Genomic DNA, 22,593 nt, shown 5'->3' with positions numbered 1-22,593 from the left:
ATTACACAATACCGGACAGGTGAATAGCTGTACTTTTACTTCCCTGTCTCCTTCTACAGACTCCTTTGAAAACCTTCTGTCTTTCCCACATCTACCTTGGGACTCTTCCTTGCAAAGCCAAGATGCCTGCTCCTTGAAATCTGTTTTTGGTGCAGCACAGTAAATTGCTATTCTTTGAAATGCTTGAAAAAAGGTTTTTGAATAAAGTCCAAAGGAAGATTCTGATTGCCAGTGGCCGTTCTCTCTGTCTTAACCTAGATCAGTTTGACATAAGCCATTTATTTCTTGGTTAACCCCAAAAAAATCCTGAAGGGAGTATAAATTTGTGCATTAATCCTGCTCACTGGTTCGGTTCCACTTAGTTTTGGACGAAGGAGGTGCCACGTTGCAACCCTCTAACTCATATTTACCTTTTCAAATGCTTTAACCAAACACTATTTGAGAAGCCTTCTGTGACTTCACACAAACTCGTTGTTGCAGAGGAGAGAAAGTCACACCACTCTAAGTACTGAGCATTACAATGAAATATAAAGCAGCACTAAAGTTGCTCCATGCTTAATGCGGTGGTTTAAGCAGCTAATCTGGTTTCGGTTGAATGGCATGTTCATTACAGCAAATAAATCAGTAACGTGTGGGATTATTGAAGAGGAAAGACACATTAAACCAGTTTAGGGCATCATATTGATTTTCCAATTTTTTTTTTTTTTAGTGTCCGATTTAGCTTGGCGTTTTTCAACAGTCAGTTCTAATAAATGCTTGTATAGCACAGATTAAGCAGGTGGGAACACTGCCCAGAAAGAGTATTATGAATAACTTAATGCACTGGTTTAATTGCAGCAATCCATGATACTTACTGTGTTGGCACCAGAGGAGAATTTTCAGTATTAAAAGTTAAAAATTCAACTGAGCTACTAGCAAGTATCTTTCTTTTAATAATTATTTGGGAAAAAAAAAAATCCATTATTTTTACCTCAGATGGGAGCAGAGGAAGATTAGAGCTGATGTAACTATTTAACTTATTTCTGCCACAACTAATTAAGATATTGTTAAAAAATAATTAGCATTTACTTGACACAACTTTGCCTCTCTGACACAGCAAAACACTGCAGCAGTGTCCCTGCTGTCTTTGTGCTCACTCAGCCCTATGCTGCTCAATCCTCTTTGCAAACAGGATGCACAGAAGTGAAAAAGCCCAAAGCTAGCTCATATTTCTAGCAACAGGCTCCTTTCAAAGCTATGCTCTAGAGTATCTCCATATTCCTTCCCCACAGCACCAGTTTCCTGGCACTGTCCTTGCCACAGTTCAGAGCAGATGCAGGAGGAAACCAGTTTGGAGCAGCACCAACTTTCCAGCAGAGCAAAGCATTGGAGCTGCTGCCATCACAGAAGAAGCTGCTGGTCTGACAGCTCCCTAAGCCCACACCTAGTCCTGGGTACAGACCATGCCAGGAACACTCTGGAAGGCCAGCAAAGATGCTGGTAACCTCTTCCAAGTGCAGGTGTTTGACATTACATAACTGTGATCGTGGTCACTGATCACATCACCTGTTTTCTTCCTTTCCATGTTATTTTTGTCGTAGATTAGATTAGGATCTCCAAGACAGAAACTTCACTTCAACTCTCAGCACAACACAAGGCACATAAATCACCCTGGCTGCCTCCAGCAAGTAGCAACAGGCACCCATCACAATGCTGGGAGAGGTAACACTCCAGAGAAGTTGCAGAATTTACTGGCTTCGCTCTTCCAATGTAACTTTTTACTTTGGCAAAGATACAGAATGCACATCCTGCACAAACTTAATGAAGGTCAGGCTAAAAATGCTTACATCAGTCCCAAAGGGCAAATTCACAATGAAATATGAACAAAAATTGATAAGTTACCCATACATTCTGATTAGGAGTACAGTGATTTTGCTAATCACACAGCTTATCATTCCAGAGGAACTCTATATTCAGGGCATGAAAACTAAGGTAGAAATTAGCAGAAACACAAGATTTAACGGTACTTGATTAACTGGGCAGAAAGCATCAGAAACAAAACATTAGGAATCTGAAGCCATTTTGTGATTATGGCAGATATTTAATGAAGATGCAGAAAGCAGCCATTACACAAAAAAAAAAAATCTATGTTAAGTTTTTTTAAAAGAAGTCCCTTGTTTAGTGCTAAACAGGAGTCATCACTCAGCTCAAAACAGAATAAGGAGCTTTAAGGAACCTTTGAACTTGGATTATTTCAACATCATCACACAATCCAAGTGCCCTTCCAGCAGAAAGCAGTTGCTTTTAATTCAGAAGCCAGTCTCTGTTGCCATCCTACTACTCACTCCCAGTTCTGACCTGTGCAGGCCCCCCACCACAGACAGTGCAGGGCTCAAGCCCAGCTGCACTGCCTCGCTTCCACCAAGAGGCCAGAGCATCCCTCTTCCAGCTCAGGTGCCATCAAGGTCCCGTTCATACCCTCTTTTCTCAGCATCTTTCAACTACCTGTGCACTTTAGCAGCCTCCCCTTTGTGTTCTTACAGACCCCCATTTCTGAACCTCTGCTCCACCCATCAATTAAATCCTCTATGCTTCCCCACTTGCCCTTCTCCTATGCAGATTCCCTTTCAAGTTTCTCTCCTGGGCATACAAGCAGCTAGAACCACACCGACATTGCAATTCCCCCCGCCTTCCTGGACATCCCTTGCAAGGGACAAGACTTAAATCTGCCTTTGCAAATCGCAGCACTAGAGCACAAAGCTCCTGCCATCAGGCGAGACACCCGACTCTCTCCATGGTGAGGCACTGCGCTGCTGCTTTTCAAACCTTGCAGCCCAGCAGCGATCCAGTGTCGTGCCTGCTGAAGCTCTAAGGGGCTGGTGCAGGCAACCAAAAGCCTCCCCACAAAGACAGCAAGTTATCCCCACCAGCCTTACTTCTGCACAGTTGCAGCTAACACGAGCCTTTCCATAGACTTCAGGAGGCTTTGACAGGGCTGAAACTCCACCCTCTCAGCAGTTGCTGTTCTGTAATTCAGCACAGCACTGCTTTGCAAAAAACCTTTCTGATGCTGTTATCCTGCAAACAGCATAATGAAGAATAATAAGCAGGTGCTTCTGAACACAAGCCCAGAACAGGGGGAGTATAAAACTATTATCAATGAAGCAATTAAGTAACCACACTGTTCACTGTTTAGTGACAATCTTTATTAGAGCTGACTTTGCACATTTAGGGGTTTCCTAGTAAGTAAAAATATGAATCAAAAAAAAAAAAAAAAAAAAAAAAAAAAAAAAACAAAAAAAACCTAATAACCAGTAGTTCAAAATTTATGCTTTTTAATACATATAATATGAAAAAGGCAAAAAATAAACAAAGATTAAAGACTAGCAGCAAAAAAAATTCTATTTCTCTTTCAACAGTCTTTGCTTCCACATTTCTCTAGCAAATAGAATATAAAGATAATTCAATCAACTTATATATGAAATATCCCACTAAAAATATAACACTGTGTAAAGAAAGTTTTCAGTAGAAAGCTGGGGGGGGGAGGGAAGAGGAAAAAAAAAAAAAGAGAAAATAGTAGATTTAACATTAAAAATCTCAAGTGTAAACTTTGCTGCTGCTTTAAAATCAAAACCAACAAAAGTCACATGAGTATTTCCGTTTGGCTTAGGAGCCAGGAAAATAAGAAAAGCTGATTTTTTTTTAAAGTGCTTAACCACCATATCCAAAAGTAATGACTTTCAGACCTACTTAACATGAATGTGCTCAAAAAGCCACCGCTTACAGTATAAAAGCTGTCATTCTGAAATGCTGCACATACAAACTGGCTTTATCTGCACGAATGAAAGATTCCTTTGAACAGCTCTCAATCATATGATGTCCCAAATCAATGTAATGCTATTAGAGCAGGCAGCTGAATAAGTACCAGAAAGTTGAAGTTTAAGAATAATAGATATAAAAAATACTTTTTTTTTTTCTTAAAAGGCAGCATGCCTCTCCCAGCCGAATGAAGGTACTGTTACACAAGAGAAACAGTTTTATATCATTGTTGTAAACTACCTAAAACAAAGTGACTGCTGATCTAGTAATTCACATGTTACACAGAGGAAGACAGATACTGCTTTCTGATAAAACACAAAAAGGCAATCATGTGGGTGGGACCAGTTGCTAACATGGTATTTTACTTATTATTAAATATATTGTTTAATAAACTTGTTAAACTTGACTTCAAAACCAACAGCATGTCCTAACAGAAGGAAAATAACAAAAATAAAATTATGACTAAAACAAATTATTTGAAGAGCTTTAGGACTGTTTTTGTTACACTGTTATATATTTATTTGAGCCTTAGTGCAAAGGAAAAATTCAACATTATAGGCTCCAAAGCAAATCAAATACAACTATTTCATGAGGCATTTTGACAGACACCAGACACAGATTCCAAGAGAAATTTAATTTTTTTTAGCTGTAATAACCATTCTTTTTTATCTCCAGGTTAGAAAATACATTGAAAAATTGGAGCAAAGGCTCTGGCATTCATTAACCTCAGGTACAGCTATAAATAATTTAAACACTACCACTCTCCCAAATCAGAAATACAATAAACAAACTGAACTGCCACTATTGCTGCAGCCATCAAATTGTGCCCACAATTTGGTGCTGACAGCAGCACCACCCATCCCCGCCAGTTATTGCACAAATTTCTCCATCAACTTTGGAGTTCTCCAAGTTTGAATTTGTTTACATCCATCTATTTCACAGGAATGATATTTTAAACTACTTCTTGAAAGTCACCAATTCCCAACAGTATATTCATGTTCTTCAGATCAATTTTTAAGTAAGAGAACCCGCTGGTTCACTTACTGCTAAAACAGATACCTAGAAAACACAACTTTTACCCGACAAAGTTCCTGTAAACACCTCTGTATTAAGCCACATCAAGCTCTAGACCAGTAAATTCAGCATCTCCAGTGACTTGACTTTACCTCACTTCTCCTCTACAAAAACAAAAAAAACACTAAAATGTTAGAATTAAAAAGGAAAGGAAATGGGATAATAAACAGAAAGTGAAACTTTGTTACCCAAGCAGGTATGTAAAATTAGCTTCTGAAAATGTAAGATTTGAAAAGCAACGATTTTAGTGGTTGAAGTGTGCAAAAGACTAAATATGCCACCAGTTTCAGGGAAAACAGAATACTGTAGCCATCAATAATTACTATTCAAGTCCAGCACTGGAAGTTGTGCTGCTTTTGTTGCCATTTTAGACACTGTATATTACCACTTTCTCTGCATATGTCATGCCTCTTTTTTAACAGTTGCCAGCAGCATGACTTTTCAGTGGTATAGGAAAGATGGGAACTTTTTAAAAGGGTTCCTTCCATCCCAAGTCTGAATATTATGTGGAATTAAAAGTAATGTTTTAAGCAGAAACATAAAACATTATTTGAAATTGTCTATCAAAATCCCCTCAAAAAGATTCAGTATCTCAGGTTTTTGTAAAACAATTATAGGAAAATACCATGCAAGGAAAGTGTAGCTATTCTACTGATGTGAAGTACAAAAGCTTAGGAACAGAAAAACACAGCTTCAGCCCAAGACTGAAAAAAAAAACCACATATTTTTCAAAACCAGAGTCCATACAGTGTCACACAGCCCTGCCTTGTCATGTTTGTTAATATCCTCGCTTAGAAGTCAGACAGCATTTTGTTTAACTTGTGTTGCTCTGTATCATTACACTAAACCATAATTAACTCCTCTTTTGTGCCGGCCTCATTCCAACACAATTGTACCCACTGTATACCAGCAGCAGCTCTCAGGTTTTGTTTTGCAGCTCAGCTGTATTTTTCTTGGATGTTCACAAGATTGGCATTTGACTGGATGCGCTTGGCTAGAAAGGGAAAAATTATATGAAAATTAAACACAAAGAATTCCACAAAACTAGTCTCTCCACTCCCTCTATTTATCCGACACAGACTTGCAAACAGCTTTCTGTTCACATCCAGAAACTTTAATGAAAAGATATGGCTGAAGCTCTTTACTACCCTTCTTCAGGGGACAGCAGCAGACTAATAGTTGCTATTAGCGCCGTCAGCACAGCTGCAGGCAGATCTGGCTGGGCCTCCTCTCCCACAAGAGCCAAGCAAATCCCTGGCACCTCCCAATCCAACAGTGAAATGCCAACACCACCACTTACGCAAAATGAGTATCCGTTTCTTCTGCTTGGAGTGAAGGAAGCTACTAAGATAAAAAACAATAGGTAGGAAGAGAATAAAGGATGAAACTGCAATCACTGGGACTGTATCACTGCAGGGAAGAGAACAGTTGAAAGTCCTGCTCCAAAGCTTCCGAGTGATGTTCATCTAAAAGGAAAACAAAAGCAAACCATGAAAGCAAGCACATGCAGTTTTTCTGTGCAGCATGGCATGGCAAACACTCAGGCCTCAAGACATGCAAGTGTTCAAGTATCACCTCAGAAAATTGCACTTGAACAGATCTCCCCCCAGAAACAAGCAAATAGCTGGAAATGTTGAAACAAACTATTTACATCAAAACTTTTATAAGCTTCTAAAACATAACTGTACTCAGATACATGTAGGCACTGCTGCACTCTCTGCCCCAGAGAGCTCACTGTTAATCTCTGGGGACAGGGCTAATCCCATACTTTTGAGGAGCACTCCTTCAGCCCAGCCAATTTAACCTCACAGTATACCAAAGCTCTTTCCAAACATGTGTCGTCAACGCTGAGGATCCCTAGAAACAGCTACTGTAATAAGGAATCAATTAACATACCAGCTAGAACAATAGCAGTAAAGCCTCACATTAAAAGCTAGAAGATTAAGAGATTTATTTTTTTTTAATCCATCTCCTTCACAGTAAAAAGAAATGAACATGCAGCTACTCAAACTGGGATGGGATCAGGAGCTTCAAGTCACACTCCTGCAGCACTGCCCAAGGACAGGACCTCGCAGGACAGCCCCACCAAGCACCTCCCACCACAGGACACCAGCCTGCCAACGGCACTGCTGCCCCTACTGCCCCCTGCACAAAGGAAAAAGCAGTCCTAGTATGAAAAGCACAAATGGCTTAGATTAATAAAGTGTATCAACAAACACTTACTGCATCTTCCACATCAATACACAAGTGTGCAGAGTGCTCAGATTCACCACCTTGCCTGTTCATCCTCTGCAGGTGGTTATACAAATCATTCAATTTTGTGTAGGTTTCGTTGCAGTTTTTGCACACTTCTGTGTAGTTATTTGGTGACAGATCAATGCCTTGCACCTAGGGTTATAAAACTCTGAATGAATGACAGTTTAAGGCATTAAATAAAAAATTGGTTTGATTTGCTACTGCTGACATTGACAGGGACAGACTGTGCCATACCAAGCAATCCTTTCCATCTGTGGCCTTCACCACTCCATGAATGCAATACAGGACACTTGAAAACAAAACTACAATCTCTGAAGATATTTCAACCCAGTAATGGCTGTACCAGCTACCCACTGACCACTGGGTTAAGTCCTAGTTTAATCACTTGAACTTTTCAATAGGCCAGTCCACACTGCTCCTGACCAAGGCCTATAAAGGCACATTTCCTAGAAAGCATTAATAAAGAAGCAGACAGTTTCCACAAAGATTGTCCCAAGCCCATTGAAGTAAACTCATTTCACTACTGAATGATCCTGAAATCTGGCCAGCTTCTGACTGGAATATGCAGTTTCTTAGGCTATACATGGCAATTTCTCTGAAGACAATTACCACATTTATTTTACTAATGAAGTTATATTGTCTTTGCAATATGGCCAACCTTTAACTACAAGTAATTTTAACAGTCAAAAGAAATGTTACAAGAATTAAAGGTGTCTAGTCCTTCTGAGCTAGTCCATATTATCGAAAGGATATTTAAAGACTGAATTTCTACATAAAAAAGACAACAATTCTACAAAGCAAGAGCATGCAGACATGCTGGTTTTTACTATGTAATTATCAACTATTGTGAATTCAGAAATTTTGATGTGAAGTAGCATTGCAATTACAGACAAAATGAAGTCAAGGTGAGTATCAATTAGAATTAATTTCAGGCACTCAGTCTGTAAACAACTGCATTTTACTGATCATGGATTTATCTGCCTACAATTCACAAACTCAGCAGCAGTTTATTTGCCTAGTCTGCATCTATAGTTTATTCAGCATAAATAAAATTTTGGTAGCAGTTAGAGGATTTAGTACTTCTCCTAAATACACAGCTTAAATACCTGAAGGTTATGTTCAAAACATGTCAGAGATTTATTGAATAAATCCAGGAATTCTTCAGTAGAATTTGATAATCCCTCACTGTTATTCTTTAAACAATCTGTGTAAAAGAAAGAAAAACATTGGGATATTTTAATTTCTAACATTTCTGCAGCCAGCAAGCCCCAGACACTCTACTCCTGCAAAAAGAGCTCTCAACCATAAAGGATAGGTCTAGTCAACACTGCAGTTTCCTCATCTGCCTGCCACTGATATCTCAGACCTGCTGACCTAATGCTTCATCGAGAACACATTTCAGAATTAATTGGCCTTGATTAAGTGAAAGATGAAGACTATCATCAAGAGCTTTCTGAAGAGGGGGACTGAATTATCTTTGGACTTCAAGATAAAACAAGATATTACTTTTATTTCCCAGCCCACAAATCCGGCTTTGCCCAGCAACAGTAACAGCCATTTTGTGTAAGCAGAAGCACCAGCAGCAGAGGTGAAATGGAGAGCACCCAGGAAACAGCTAGACCATGAACACAATAGTAGAAATCACAGTGTAATTATTATTCTTTAAGAAAAGAGCTGAGCTTTTTACCAGCTTTGACAGAAGCTCTGGGGCTTTCCTTCTAGTCATGGGCTCAACCCTATGTTACTGCTTCCATCCATGCTAGCCTACTTCAGGTGCTCTAATCAGCCAGACCTTTAAAAACAACATTATTTGAGGAATTTAGGAGTTCAGCAACAGCACCATGAAAGCAAGCCAACATCCTAGAAAATTCTCCTGAAAGTAGTAAGCATCATCAGTAGTTTTCTGACAGACTACTGCCCTCAGATTTTGGCCCTTACAAGAGAAAACACTCTTGGAGTGGCTATAGTTCAGGATTTGTGTGTTATCTAGTGGCTGTATTCAAACAAACACACACAATTCTGATCTGTGCAAATTTTAGGGGCTACGTCATCACAGTAGCAGGAGAGCTACAGAATGAGTCACGTACTTGCGCAGTTGGCTGCCTCCCAGGTTTCATTGAAGAACTCTGAAAGGGTCACAACTATCTGCAGCCTGTCTGAGGTCAAGATGCTTTTGGCGCAATTGTGGCTCTCAGAGGAATTCTAGAAATAAAAGGAAACAAGAAAGGAAGCAAACAAGTGTTAAAAATACAAAGGGGAATTTCTGAAATGTATTTTACACAAGCACATCTAAAACAATCACAACACATCACGTCGATATTTCTGGAAAAGGCAGAGCAGAAGTGATAGAACAAAAATCTTTTGATTCTCCAATTCATACTGTAAGCAACACAGCTTACTGCACACAATCCCTGCAGGTCTACCAGGGCTGCATGCGAGTCAGTCAAAAATACACAAAAAAAAAAAAAAGAAACAAGCACACAGACAAGACCTTCTCTGCCAGGTGGCTCACATTCATCCATTCCTGGGCCACGGCCCCAGGAGCCAGCTCAAGGCATGTGCAGTCAGAGACGAGGACAGGGTTGTTCTCGTTAGACAAAAGGAACAGTTGAGGCAGCTGAACCAGCGGACTGGCCTCAAACAAACCAAGCCCAAACAGAAACAGCCTCCAAAGCTGCTGCACCAGCAGCAAACTTCCCCCAGTGCAGCAACACCAGGAACAGAGTCCTCTGTGGAGCAATGCCTGTGCTCACCCACCCAAGCATATGTCCAGGCCAAGCTCTCACCCTCCCCAGACACAGGTACCAAGCTCATCTGTCTTAGTGAGCACCCCCACCCTCAAAGCAGGCTCTGCCACAACTCTTACCACAACTTATTCTCTGGACCAAGCTCATAAAATCACACAGTGACTGTAAAAGCAGTTGAAGAATAAACAGGAAGTATTCTGATCAGAATTCAGATAGAGAACCGTGACCTCCAGTCAGCTGACTCCTGTGCTCTAGCTCCTGGCATCTGGCTGCTAAATTGACTTAAGCACTTCTCAAAATTGCCAAGGCTGCCAAAAGCCTCTTTGATAAGTGATGTGGGACACAGAAAAAAATAATCTCTTTAATGAGAAATTTGTTCCTTACAGTGCTTTACAAGAGATCCAGTTTTTGCCTCTCTTTGTTAAAATGGGAAGGGGAGGTTAAATAAGAACTTTCCCCAGGAGGCTCAATTGCAGAAGTCAAATATTGCCACATCTGGTAACTCCCACACTTGCCTGCTTTCATTTCTACTAAATTACAGATATGCAAGAATGTTGTTTATGCAGGAAACTCTGGTTGCTTCACAAAGGCTGTGAAGCTTCCTCACCACCTGGGCTCATGAGTAGGAAAAAGCACTTTCCCAAAACTGAATCACACAGACCTAAATCATTCCTTAAATAAAGTTTGCCTAATTGATTCTTTAATTAGCCTGGTGAGGAGGATTTTATATTTCAGAGACATCCAAAACTCAAACCGCCCTGCTCCTGTCACACTGCACTCTTAACTACTGTTAAGATAGAAACATCAGATACCTGATTAATTGTAATCAGGGACTGAGGTTGCAAGAGGCACTTCCTTTATTCACCTAGTTAGTTAGTCCACACACAGAAGGAAAGCCAACAGAAGTGCCTTCCAGACCACGTAGTGGACAAGTCCTCCCAGGCTGCTAGTACTCAAGCACAGCAGCTGCAATGAGTTCATACATATTCTAAGTACCACAATACATCTGGCTACTTAATCCTAGCCAAAATATCATGGTAGAAGTACCCAAGAGAATTACACATTAAATTTCTCACTTTCACACTACCTAGTCACTGGTGTGAAACAGCTTCCATAAAGGAAATAAACAGATCACAAGTTTGCAAACTAAATCAAGAGACCACTGGCTACATATTTGCCCTGGAGAGGACAATTACCAAGGGAAATGCATGCACTATTCCAATACAAGCACTGGTGTGGTGAGGGGAAATAGGAAAACAATCCAAAACACTACCCAAAAGCAACACTGATACTTCTCTAATGAGAGGAAACTGTGCAGTGAAATGGTTCACAGGCCACTGTGGCACCTATTTACTGCCTGTTTCTCATCAATGGCAATTCTAAATCTTGGAATTCAGAAATCCCAAGACTGAAAGCACAATCCAGGGTACATACTCCATATAAACCTGCTCTCTGTCTGTTCTCTTACCAGGGCACCCACATTTAGCCATCATCAAAGAACAAAGGCCTGCCTTTTGTCCGATTCACTAATGTCATCCTCACATTATCCCAGGAACTAACTTTTACAAATGGATCAGCTCGATGGAGGATGTAAAGAGAAGACCCAGCTTCAAAGTTCTCCCAGCAGTAGGGTGCACTGAGCCCCGGCAGTGCTCAGGCTTTCTACACACTCTCCCATGGGCTTTGGAGCCGAGAACACTGTGACATGGCTCCTCACAAGACGATGTGCCTCACCCGCCACAGCTTCATGGACTATCCATTTTCTGGGAAATGCCAGGCAGCTAAGCTCTAGCAGTGCTCCCCATTAGTGCCCATACAACCTGTGAGCCAGAGCACTGCTTTAGCCATTGCTACATCAGCAAGAACAACTCAAGTTTTTCCACTCGCACAGCTTTCTCTGCGGGTGGAACCACTTGCCCCCGGCCGTGCCAGGAGCGGGAGGCACGGACCGTGCCACAAGAGAGCAAAAGGAGGTGGCCGTCTCTGGCAGCAGCGCTTCCCAAACACCCCCAGCCTCTGCCAAACTGCCCTGCGGAGCCCAGCGAGGCTTTCAGCCTGCCTTCCCGAGGAGCCCACCGCCACCTGACGTGCTCCGGCACCGATCTCACAGGCCCGGAAGCCTCAAGGAAAGGGGCCAGGCCCCCAGCTCGCCCCGGCAGCCACGCACCCCCTCGGCCCCACGGACGCACCCCGACGGCGCGGGCGATGCTGCCGTACTGTGCGAGCAGGCGGCGGTAGTGGCCGTGGCAGCCCTGGCACAGCCGCACCGGGCGGGCGCGCCGGCCCAGGCAGCCCGTCAGCGCCGCGCTGCCCTCCGCGAAGGCGGCCAGGAGGCTGCGGCACTCGGGCTCCAACTCGGGCAGGTCGCCGGGCAGCCCCGCGCCCCACAGCTCCTCCGCCAGCTCCTCCGCCAGCTCCAGCGCCGGGGTCTGGCGCGGCCCCGCGGCGGCGGCGAGGCCGAGCAGGGCGAGCCCCAGCGCCGGCAGCAGCGCCCGGCAGGGACACCACGGCGGCGCCATGGCGGCCGCACCGAGGAACCGGAAGCGCCGCGCCGGGAAAGAGCCGGCCCTCGCCCCGGGGCGCCGCCGCTGATTGGCCGATGAGAGGCGGGGCGGGGAAAGGGGCGGGGAGATGGGCGGGGAAATGGGCGTGACCGAGACGGGGATTCCCGGGGGGCGGGGCGGGAGCTCATCCCGGGGCCCATCCCCGGAGCTCATCCCGGGGCCCATCCCGGGGCCCATCCCCGGAGCCCATCCCGGGAGTTCATCCCGGGGCCTCATCCCGGGGCCCTTCCCGGGACACGGCGCTGGGGTGTCCCCAGGGCCCGGAGTGTGTGCAAGCTGTGCTTGTGCCCGCGGGATGTACCTGCCTCGAACGCATCCTGCTCCGCGGGGAGCGCGGTTTCTGTGCCATGCGTTTTATCCAGGTCATACTCTCTTCACCTGAGAGGGGATTTTAAGAGTATCTGTCGTGTGGGAAGTGACTTTAAAATATGCTCAAATACAGCAACAACTTAAGGCTAAAAAATCCCCCAAACAGAGAAAGAAATTATGACGGAGAAATAAACTGCAACTTTCTGCAAACAGACTATTTCCCACGTTTGGTCTGAAGCTGGACACCTTTGCTGGTACCTGGCTCCAAACTTCCCGTGGCAGACTCTGAATAAAAACACAGCCACCAAAGGAAAACTCTGCGGAGCGGGAGGAGTGAGTGGAGCAGTGGGTAGCCCCTCCCGGGGGTTGAAGTGCCAGGCTATCCGATAACTCTGTCTGGCAGGACCTTGACCCCGTGCCCGTTCCTTCGGGCTCAAGCTCTTTTCAGCCGCTTCCACGGGCTTCTCACCGAGTCTGGGGCTTGTAGCGCTTTGGTAAGACACACATCAGAGAGATGAAGGAGAGCCCCGTGATTCCATAGCATGGTGCCTTCGGGAATAACGGAGCCAAGCAGGAAGAGCCCCAGCCTGGGGCCATTTTTTTGTGGTGGCACACAGTGCTGGCCGACAGTGCCGTGACAGTTTTGGCAGCTGCTGGGAGCTCAGGACTGTTTGAAGCGGCTCCCAGAGCAGCCAGTTGCACCCAGCGCCACCAGCACCGTGTCACCTGGCCCCACCTGGTGCTGGCTTGCGCCAGTCATGCAGTAAACGTCACGGCGTGGAAATATCCCGGGCAGATTTGTGAAAACACAGAAGTAAAGGTGGTGATACAGATGCTATCAACAGGCAAGGAGCACACCGCAGAGAGTTGTCCTTCTCTGAGTGTCCTGAATGCCTCAGCTTTGAAGAACTGGCTTTTAAAGTAATGAATGAAACAAATGAAAACCACGTCATGAGTATGACACAGACAAATGTGGCAGTGTGGTCAAAAATGTACCACGCTGTCTGTACTTGCAGATGACCAGGGCAAGGGCCCTGGTTTGGGTGCCAGACCTTTCCTGAGCCTTGCTGCCCAGGCTTAAGGCAAGTCCCGCCGAGGTCTTCTCCAAGGCCAGGCAACACTTCCCGCACAGCGCCTGCTGGTTTGGGGACCGCATCTAGCAAGTGGAAGCCTGAGGACTCAGGACGCGTGTGCCCAGGTGTCCCCGGCCACAGAAGATTGTCACCCTTCCGCGGCTCCCAAGCAGAGGTGCAGCCAAAGCACCGAGAAACCCTGGGGCGGCGGCGCTGCCTGCACCAAGCCGGCACCCGCAGCCCTGAGACGGGGACAGGGGCTGCTTGCCGCCCCTAAGCCACCCTCGGGCCAGCCGGAGTCCAGAGAGCCCCGTTTGCCCGAGCCGGGAGCGGGGTGTCCCCGCAGCGAGAGGTGTCCCGCAGAGAGAAGTGTCCCTGCAGAGAGGGGTGTCCCCGCAGAGATGGGTGTCCCCGCAGAGAGAGGTGTCCCCGCAGAGAGAGGTATCCCCGCAGAGAGAGGTGTTCCCGCAGAGAGAGGTGTTCCCGCAGAGAGGGGTGTCCTCGCAGAGAGGGGTGCCTGCCCGGGGCTGGGCGGGGGCGGCACGGCCGGGCTGTCCGCATCCCCCGGGAGAGGGCAGCAGCACTCCCGCGCATCGCCCCACCGAGGGGCCGCGGGGACCTCGGCCTGTCCCACACCGCCCCGACAGCCGCTGCACCCCGGGGGAGCGGTGCAAACACGCCCCAGGCCAGCTCTCGGCATCCTCACCGGGGCTGTCCCTGGCGTGGGTCTGCGGGCACCGGGAGGGACCGGCTGGCGGGGGCAGAGCTGCGCCTTCATCTCGCGGGTCGAGGGGGATGCGCTTTCCCACGTCTTAGGAGACTTCTCCTGTGAGATAATATGTTCTTCCTGCGTGTGAAAACTAGACTCGGAGGGTGTGGAGAGGGGAAAAAAAGAAAGGGAAAGGGAAAAAGAAAAAATTTTAAAAAGAAAAAGGGAAGGGGGGAGAATAAAGAAAAAAAAAGTTCAAGATTTTCAGATGAGATCTCTGAGGTGTAACCAGTTGCTGCAGATCAATAAGGAAGATGTTTGGTCCCTAAGTGCTTCTCCTTTTTTAACAAAAATAAACGTGACACTACAAAGCAAAAAATTAAAAAGTCACTAACTTTTTCAGCTGTGGTTCAGAACTGGGCTTGAAGAAGGCGTGGTCCTCTGAGAATAAATTTTGTTACCAAGCAGAAACAGGCATTTACACTGAGAACTCAGCTGTCAAGCTCCTTCAGTTAATTTTGTTATAGACTTGGTGCCATTACCTTTCTGCTGGACCTTATCAAAGGTGTTGTACTCACAAGCAGGATTCGGCCTTGGCCAGCAAATCTCAGAAATATTGAAGAATATCAAAAATCTTGTGTGGGTATACCAAATTATTTTTGAAAACATATCCAAGTGTTTCAATACCTGCCCTGACTACAGGCAAGAGCATTATTCTGCAGAAGGAAAAAATCTTGCCTTTAAAGTGCAGAAGCAGAACAGAGAAAATGAGTATTGATTTCCTATGCCATCTTGCTGGATCTGAGGAGATGGCAGCGTGAGCCAGGCAAAATGAACAGTTTGAAGGTGTGAACCTGTTTTTCCCCTCTGATTATCAGTCTCCCTGTTTCCTTCAGTGCTCTTTCTCCTGAGTTATGCCACTGTGAGCTGAAAAATAAACTCTTTTTTCAAGTTTTCTTGTTATCTTTAAAGGATGATCGCTTGGATAAAACCTTTACACCAGAGGGCTGGAAAAAGAGGAACAGACCATAAATGTCAAGGCAGTGCCAGAAAATTAAGTGATGACTAAGAGTCATCACTGACTAAGAGAAAGGAGTCAGGGTTGACTGGAAGGCCGGGTGCTTGGCGAGTGGAGTGGCCTCTGTAAGGGAGACAGGCAGCAGCTCAGAGGGCAGGAAGAAAGGGGGAAAAGGGCTCTGCCTCCTAGGCCAAAACTGCTGTACAGGAGACAGACTACCCATCTTCTGAAATAGGGGCTGGAGGTGTGAGGGTTGTCCACAGAGAGGTGTTTCTGGCATTGCAGAAATGAAAGTATTTTTAAATCTTGACTAATTTCATGGCAAAGATTACAAAGCTCAGCGTGAAAACAGGATCAGTGTATTACATCTATTCCCTGCCTACAGAAAGCTTTTCCTCTTGCTCTCCATCACAGTCATGCACCTCCCTCCTAATTCATGGGGCCATTGTCAGCTCCTTCATGTCCTGGTTGTGGCTGACGCCAAAGCCTAACTGGGGGTCACCTGATTAAATTACTGTTTTCCAGATTCTACAGAGAATCAGAAAGCAGTTCAGGAAACAGTAGCACATATGTGATTAATAAAGGGCACACGCACATCTTCATCACACCCTTGACAATGAACTTGTGAGGAAATAAATATGTTAAATGTACTGTCAGCCTGTTGAGGTGTTTTTGGTTAGCTGCAAGTCAAAATCACCCTGGCAATACTGTAGAGTTGGTATGAGCCAATTACTATTTTCAAAAGATTGTGTGAGCTTTGTTTAAAAGATATTGACAAAGACAATCTAGCTGCACTATTTCTGACCAGCCTGAGCCACTGTGCTTGCTAGCACTGTCCATTTGGTGCATTATTTTTCTATGTGGATAGCAAGGAATATGAAAACCTCACTCAGAGCAAGAAGATAGAGTCACACCTGCAGTAAACCATGAAGAATGAGCAAAAGGACTCAAAAGTCAGGAAAGCAAAAACCAGTTGATTCACAATCATTTCAGTCCTTAATTCAGAAACTCCCAAAATCTATCCATGTCTTTGCAAATCAGATGCCAAATCCTGCCTGGAGGTTCTGGGACCAATAATGTTGCATCAGCCACTTGGAAGTCAGGGAAGATCAGATACTGGAAAAGTGAAGACACACTCAGGATCATTCTCTGGGTAAAGACAAGAAACTATCACCAACTATAACTGCTTCAAAGTTATACTTACAGAAAATGTGTATCAGTGCCTCATACAGAATGCATTTTTAGGAATGTTCTGCAAATTGGTTTATTCTCTGAATTGCCAAATGAAATAAGGGAACAATCCTAGCACCACAGTTTTTCAAAGAGCTGTGGCTAGGTCTATGGTGTCAGGCTGTCCAGCACAACTGCAATGTGTTTGTCTTGGGCAATTCTATGGAAAATTGTGAAACAGGCTCTTAGCTCACCTGAGCCAAATCACCACATTCTCAATTTGGAGAATCACGAATATCTTCCATGTCAGAGTAAGGTTTAGGGTTGGATGCTACCTGGTTCTCCCTCCTTTTTGCCAGCTGTTCACTTCAGGAGAGGCTGGACCCACTCTTGACATCCTCAATGGATCAACAGTTATTTTTCTGACTATCACCGTCCACAGAGACATGCCCAGGACCCATTTTCCATATCCACCTGCTCCTGAAGTCTCTTGTTGTAGCCTCTGGTGGGTAGTCAAGCCACCTTCAGCTGGAACTAGCTGGGTGGAGGAGCTCTGGACATTCTTCTGTCCCTGGGGCTGGGTGTCAGAAGGCACTGAAGCGACCTGTGATGGTAAACCAGAAAGCCAGCAGTAGTTTTCCCATTTCCAAACAAATATAGAGGAAACACCAAGACAGGCCATCCATCAGCTACCCCTCTTCCCTATTTAGCACCGGCACACTTCTGAAGAGAGAAAGCTACCCCACCTCTTTGTATGAAGGCTTTTTTTTTTTTTTTTTTTTCTGTAGGCATATAACAGCATAATAGCTTCAGAAATCATATGTAGTGCCATATGATCTTTGCTTAGACCTTAAATGTTTGCATATAATCCTCTCTATGAATCCAATGCACAGAGAAATGTTATTTCCATGCACCTGTCAGAGTTTTTACAGTGGAAAGGGAAAAAAAATAGGTACATTGTATTTTTAGAATAATGACTAGAAAAACAATAATTGTCAGTGGCAATCATGCCAGCCTGTAAAGATACAGTTAGAACTAAGTTGATGGGATTTTTTTTGTTTGGATTTTTTTTTCCAAGATTCTGCAGTTGAGCAACTGAATGATACCACATTTAAGGTCCTGTGTGGCATTGCCATTTTCTTACTCATACGCATCTAATTAAGTCTTAATTGTGCAGTTCATTTTGAAATGAATGAAGAGCTGTTAGACTGGATATTTTTCATGTCAGTAAAACAGGATGATACAGATGAAATAGCTAATGTATAAAAAAATAAAGTATGAGAAAAGACATCTGAAGACAATGTTTAAAACCCAGCAGAAAGATAAGAAGCAGCATAATAGCAAAATTGCCACGAATAACTTCTTGATCAACACAAATAATATGAAAGCTATATTCTTTTCATAGCTCACTGCAGTCTGGATGACTGTCCACGCTCAGAGGTACCCAGTGAGCCGAGTTTTGCTCTTAGTTACCCTGGGGTCAGTGTGGTATCATCCCACTCTCTTCTCCAGCAGGAAGAAAACCAAACCTGTTCTTCCCTTTTGCACAGACTGTTTCCTGCTTCTTGTATATCTCCACTGAATTTCATCAAGTTCCCAAAGTAGAAGCCTAAAACATTTCTCATAAGGGAAAGTGGCTGGGCTTTGACAGACTTTGGATCTGCTTGTACACCTGTCAAGTTTCACTCTTTGTGTTTCAGCCCTTCTGGGATGAGACAGTGGAGGACACCCTCCAGAAGCAGGAGTCTTCTCTCCTGTACTTATGTGGCCAAGATTGAAGCAGTGCTGCAGGAGCAGACATGAACATCTGAACTAATCAGCTAAGGGAGAAATAATATTTTTACAACTGTCTCCATATACATTTGTCCTGGTGAATTTTCTGCTTTAGAACCTCGTCTTTGAATTGTACCTCAGTACTTCCTATTACACATGGTAGTAGAAAATCATCTATTCACTAATATAACTTTCTAGAAAAGGTTTCCCTTTCTTCTCTGGATAAAGGATTACAGCAAGATGAGCACTAATGGAAGATAGCATAAACATGGTAGGTTATTGCAGTAATGTATCAAATGCAAGCAATTATTATCCTACAGAGTTCCAATCTTACCTGAAGTACTCCACATCTATGTTAATTCTGAGAAAGGGGAAAAAAAAAAAAAAAAAGAGTATTCAGCACAGTTTTAGGTTATTGTAACAACAAGGTGGCTTCTGGCAGAGGGTTGGCAGAGACACCTGAGGAGGGAAAGTCCACTGCATCCCACCGGGCCTCTGCCAGCTACAGCCACACTGCTGTGAGATGTGAGGAACTCGGGAAGAGCCAAACACTGTTCCCACCTGGGGTGTGTCACCAGCATTGGTCCATTGTGGTTTCCATAAAGAGCCAAATTTTCTTATTTGTGGATTTTCAAGTCTGTCCAACAAAGCTCACCGGGGTTGTATGCCTGTGAGAAAGGGAGTGTGCTTTGGTCAAGAAGCTGTAAACATAATGCTGAGTACCAGATGCATAGCAGGCACCAGCAGGCACTTTCAAAAGGCTACAGGCAGCTGAAGACTGGATGAAATTTTGTAAACAGTTGCCTTCACACCTTGCAGTGTTCATCACCATGTTTCTGTTCCAGCTTGCTGCTGTGACCTGAAAGTAATTTCCCTTCTTCCAACGATTCACACCGAATTCATATTAAAGAAAAGTTTAAAAAAACCCAACAAATACTGTCACAGCTGTAAATATCACATGCAGTGAATGCAGCTTAAGCGTTGGGAGGATATTTATGCATGTTTTATTTGTAATAGCTTCTTTTCAAAATTATTTTGTCCATTTAGAGTGGTTTTATTTTAAAAAATTGTCATTCCGCCCCCTTCCCCCCCTCCCGCCCAAAAACACCTAAACAACTAACCAACAACAATAACAGGTAAAAAACTCACAACCCATTTCCAGTCTTAAAACTGATCTAATAGTGTGTACTCAACCTTTCTCTGCGAGGAGGGACTGTGCAAACCTCGCTGCAGGGACAGTGCAGGCAGCCTGGCCATCCTGGCCACACCAGGACCATGAAATCTCTGGCTGGCAGAATTTAGCTCCAGTCCATATTCAAGGGTACATTTACACTGGCTCCTTCCAGGGGCAAGGGACCCCAAGTAAATTTTCAAGAAGGGAGATTTCAGTGGCAGAGGAGAGGTTAGGCTGTGAGAATCTATAAAATAATAGAATTTGACTTCTTACCTTTCTACACTGTATTAATTGAAGTGTTTGAAAGAGAGGAGTTAATTATTCAACGTGAACCTGTCAATTCTTCAGCAGCTTGGCCAAGCCTTTCTGAGCAGCATGGGTTTGTGGATGTCTGGGACTGTCTTACATGAACCGATGTCTCACCATCTTCCAGCTATCCAGAGCCTGCATACCTTTGTCCACAAATGACTTTAAGAAAGTAAGGAACGGGTTATCCCAGGAATTTCCCACGGGACTTTTTACCATGTTCACTCGCGGTGAAAGCGGGACACACACACACACACACACACACACACACACACACAGACACCGGGGAGTCCCCAGCACCGACTGGGGCCAGCCCCTGCGCTCTGAGAGCTCCGTCCAGCAGCCGGGCACCCGCGGCAGGAGCTCTCCCTGCCCGGCTCCGTGTGCCGAGGTGCTGGGCCCCGGCGTCGCGCGTGGAGCCCCGCCCGTGGGGCTCTCCCCAGCAGCCCTCCCGCGCACTTGGGGGCACCGTGGGGCAGGCGCTGGTGGGTGGGGAGGATACATGTGTGTCCAGACGGGTGGATAGATGGATGGACAGACTTCAGGTGCACCTTTCCACTTGCTCACGGCTCTGTCTCGGCGAGGACAGTGCTGGGGCAACCCCCGGAGCTCACTCCCACGCAGATCTCTGGAGAGCAGCTGTGATTTTTTTTTTTTTTTTTTCCTCCTTGGGAGCGCAGAAACACGGAGACCAGATCTGGGGCTTTTTTCCCAAGCCAGGTGTTCCCTTACTCACAACTCCTGAAGTGGCCATAGGGCAGGCTTACACAACTCAGCAGAGGAAAGGACAAGAGCCGGTGAAACCCAGCACACACCCGGGGGTACACGGGACCCCTCCACAGCCTCACGCACACGGGAGCCGGGCACACTGCCCCTGTCGCAGGTGAGGTGGGCGCCGAGGGGAGTGGGGCTGAGCGGCAGCAGCAACCTGTTGACACCAGCGACCGGACAGACAACACTCCCGGGGCCGGGGGCGGCCTCCCATTCACCCCAAAACCTCACAGCCTTTTCTCCTGGGCAGGGTAGGGCTGCGGGCAGCCGCTGGGGAAAGTTCGCTCGATGCTGCGTCGAGGATCCCAGGATATGCCCAGACTGTCCTGCACCCCTTGGGTAGGGGGCTAGAGGGGGACGGGGGTCCGAGATCCGATACAAGCCGCGCTTTTTTGGCATGGGGAAGGGGTTGTTTTGGGGAGCGGCCGCGGCTGCAGCCCCGGTGGTGGCTTTGGGAGCGATGCCGCCCTCCCGCCCCGTTCTCCCGGGCCTCCTGGCCCTGCCGCCCCCAGCCCCCCGGCCCGCCCCGCCGCCGTCGCCGGGGTCGCCTCCCCTGCCCGGGGCCGCTTTGGGACTCGGCTTTTTGTTATTTTCACGGAGAAGATATTAATTAAAAGAAATACATGATTAAAAAGTAATGAGTTGAATAAAAATTATCTCCGCTCATTTTCTGATTATGTTAATTGTTAAAAACCCTTCAATCACGCTGTTGCAGTCAATGGGTTTTAATGTGAAATTAGTGGGCTCTTGATAACTTACAGTCCAGAATAATCCTGGAGGTTTAGTCATCATTCCTAATAACGAGATGTTACTGAGAACGGAGATTTTACATGATTTTGCCACATTCAGCCCTTCCCCCATGGAAGGGTCTGTCTTTGTGGCACACAACTTCAATTTTCATGCCTACGACTACTTTGTTAGTCTTCCCCTGTGTACTGCTCCATTATACGCCAATTACATATTTTATGTGCCTGTGTGTCGTCTGAATATTTAGGAAAAAACCAACATGTGTCCGATATAAGAAAAAAAAATTGTCCCTCCTGTATCTCTAATTTTATTTTATCTGTCCAACCCATCTTGGGTATTGCAACTCTTCCTTCGCTCTGATTAATTATTTCCCTAAGAGATAAGAACAGTTTTATACTGAAAATATTCGAAGTAATTAAACTACTCAGGGGGGAAAGTATTTTCTGCAGGCGTTGGTATTCTACAGGCTTAAAGACTACGGGTTGAAATAAATATGGAGAATTTCTCCCATGGGTGATCGCAAAGAGACGTGGATTTGTTAACTTCAGCCCCGAGGTTCGGAAATGCCGTGAAATCCGCCACTCAGAGAGGGACGAAATGACGGCCCCCAGACCACTCGTTAGAGCCAACGTGTTTCTGCCCTAAAAATTGATTTAAGAGGGGTTTCATTTTCATGCAGGAAAATAAATGTATCCTTTTCTGTTCGACAGCATTGAAAATTGTCACCTAAAAACCTCTCCTCGCACGCACCTAATAATTTCGCTAAAATCTCGGGCACTGACAGCAAACTGACTCCTCGCTGGAAGGAAAGAAGGAAGGAAGGAAAGGAGCGGGGCGGAACAGAGGAGCGGCTGCGGAGCAGCGATCCGTGCTGCCAGCCCGGGATGTGCCCGAATTCCTTCGCAGGGGCGAGGGAACCCTCCTCGGGCGACGAGCCGCCCGGGCCACCGGGGAGCGGGCTCTGGGAGCCCTGGGAGCCCTGGGAACCCACGGCAGCCGCCGGGCCCGATCAGTGCCACTCCTTGAGATTCAAAAAGGGGAGGGGGGAAGAAAGAAAGAAAGCGGGGGGCGGGGGGGGGTGGGAAGGAAAGACGGGGAGGAAAA

At 45.6% G+C, this 22,593-nt stretch overlaps 1 protein-coding gene across 1 annotated transcript; it reads right to left on the bottom strand.

Annotated features, from left to right (window-relative positions):
- Positions 1–4,291: 4,291 nt before the first annotated feature.
- OSTM1 (osteoclastogenesis associated transmembrane protein 1) lies at positions 4,292–12,394 on the bottom strand. The gene is made up of 6 exons (XM_053974090.1): positions 12,065–12,394; positions 9,216–9,330; positions 8,235–8,332; positions 7,096–7,260; positions 6,173–6,338; positions 4,292–5,866 (listed from the first exon to the last, which is right to left on the bottom strand). The coding sequence occupies exons 1-6, from the start codon at positions 12,392–12,394 to the stop codon at positions 5,811–5,813; spliced, it is 930 nt and encodes a 309-aa protein (XP_053830065.1). The 3' UTR covers positions 4,292–5,810.
- Between the last annotated feature and the right edge of the window lie 10,199 nt (positions 12,395–22,593).

The sequence above is a fragment of the Vidua macroura genome, chromosome 3 (assembly GCF_024509145.1).
Source record: "Vidua macroura isolate BioBank_ID:100142 chromosome 3, ASM2450914v1, whole genome shotgun sequence".
Taxonomy (NCBI): Eukaryota; Metazoa; Chordata; class Aves; order Passeriformes; family Viduidae; genus Vidua; species Vidua macroura.
The sequence above is the reverse complement of the archived record's forward strand: the minus strand, read 5'-3'. Positions and strand labels throughout refer to the sequence as shown.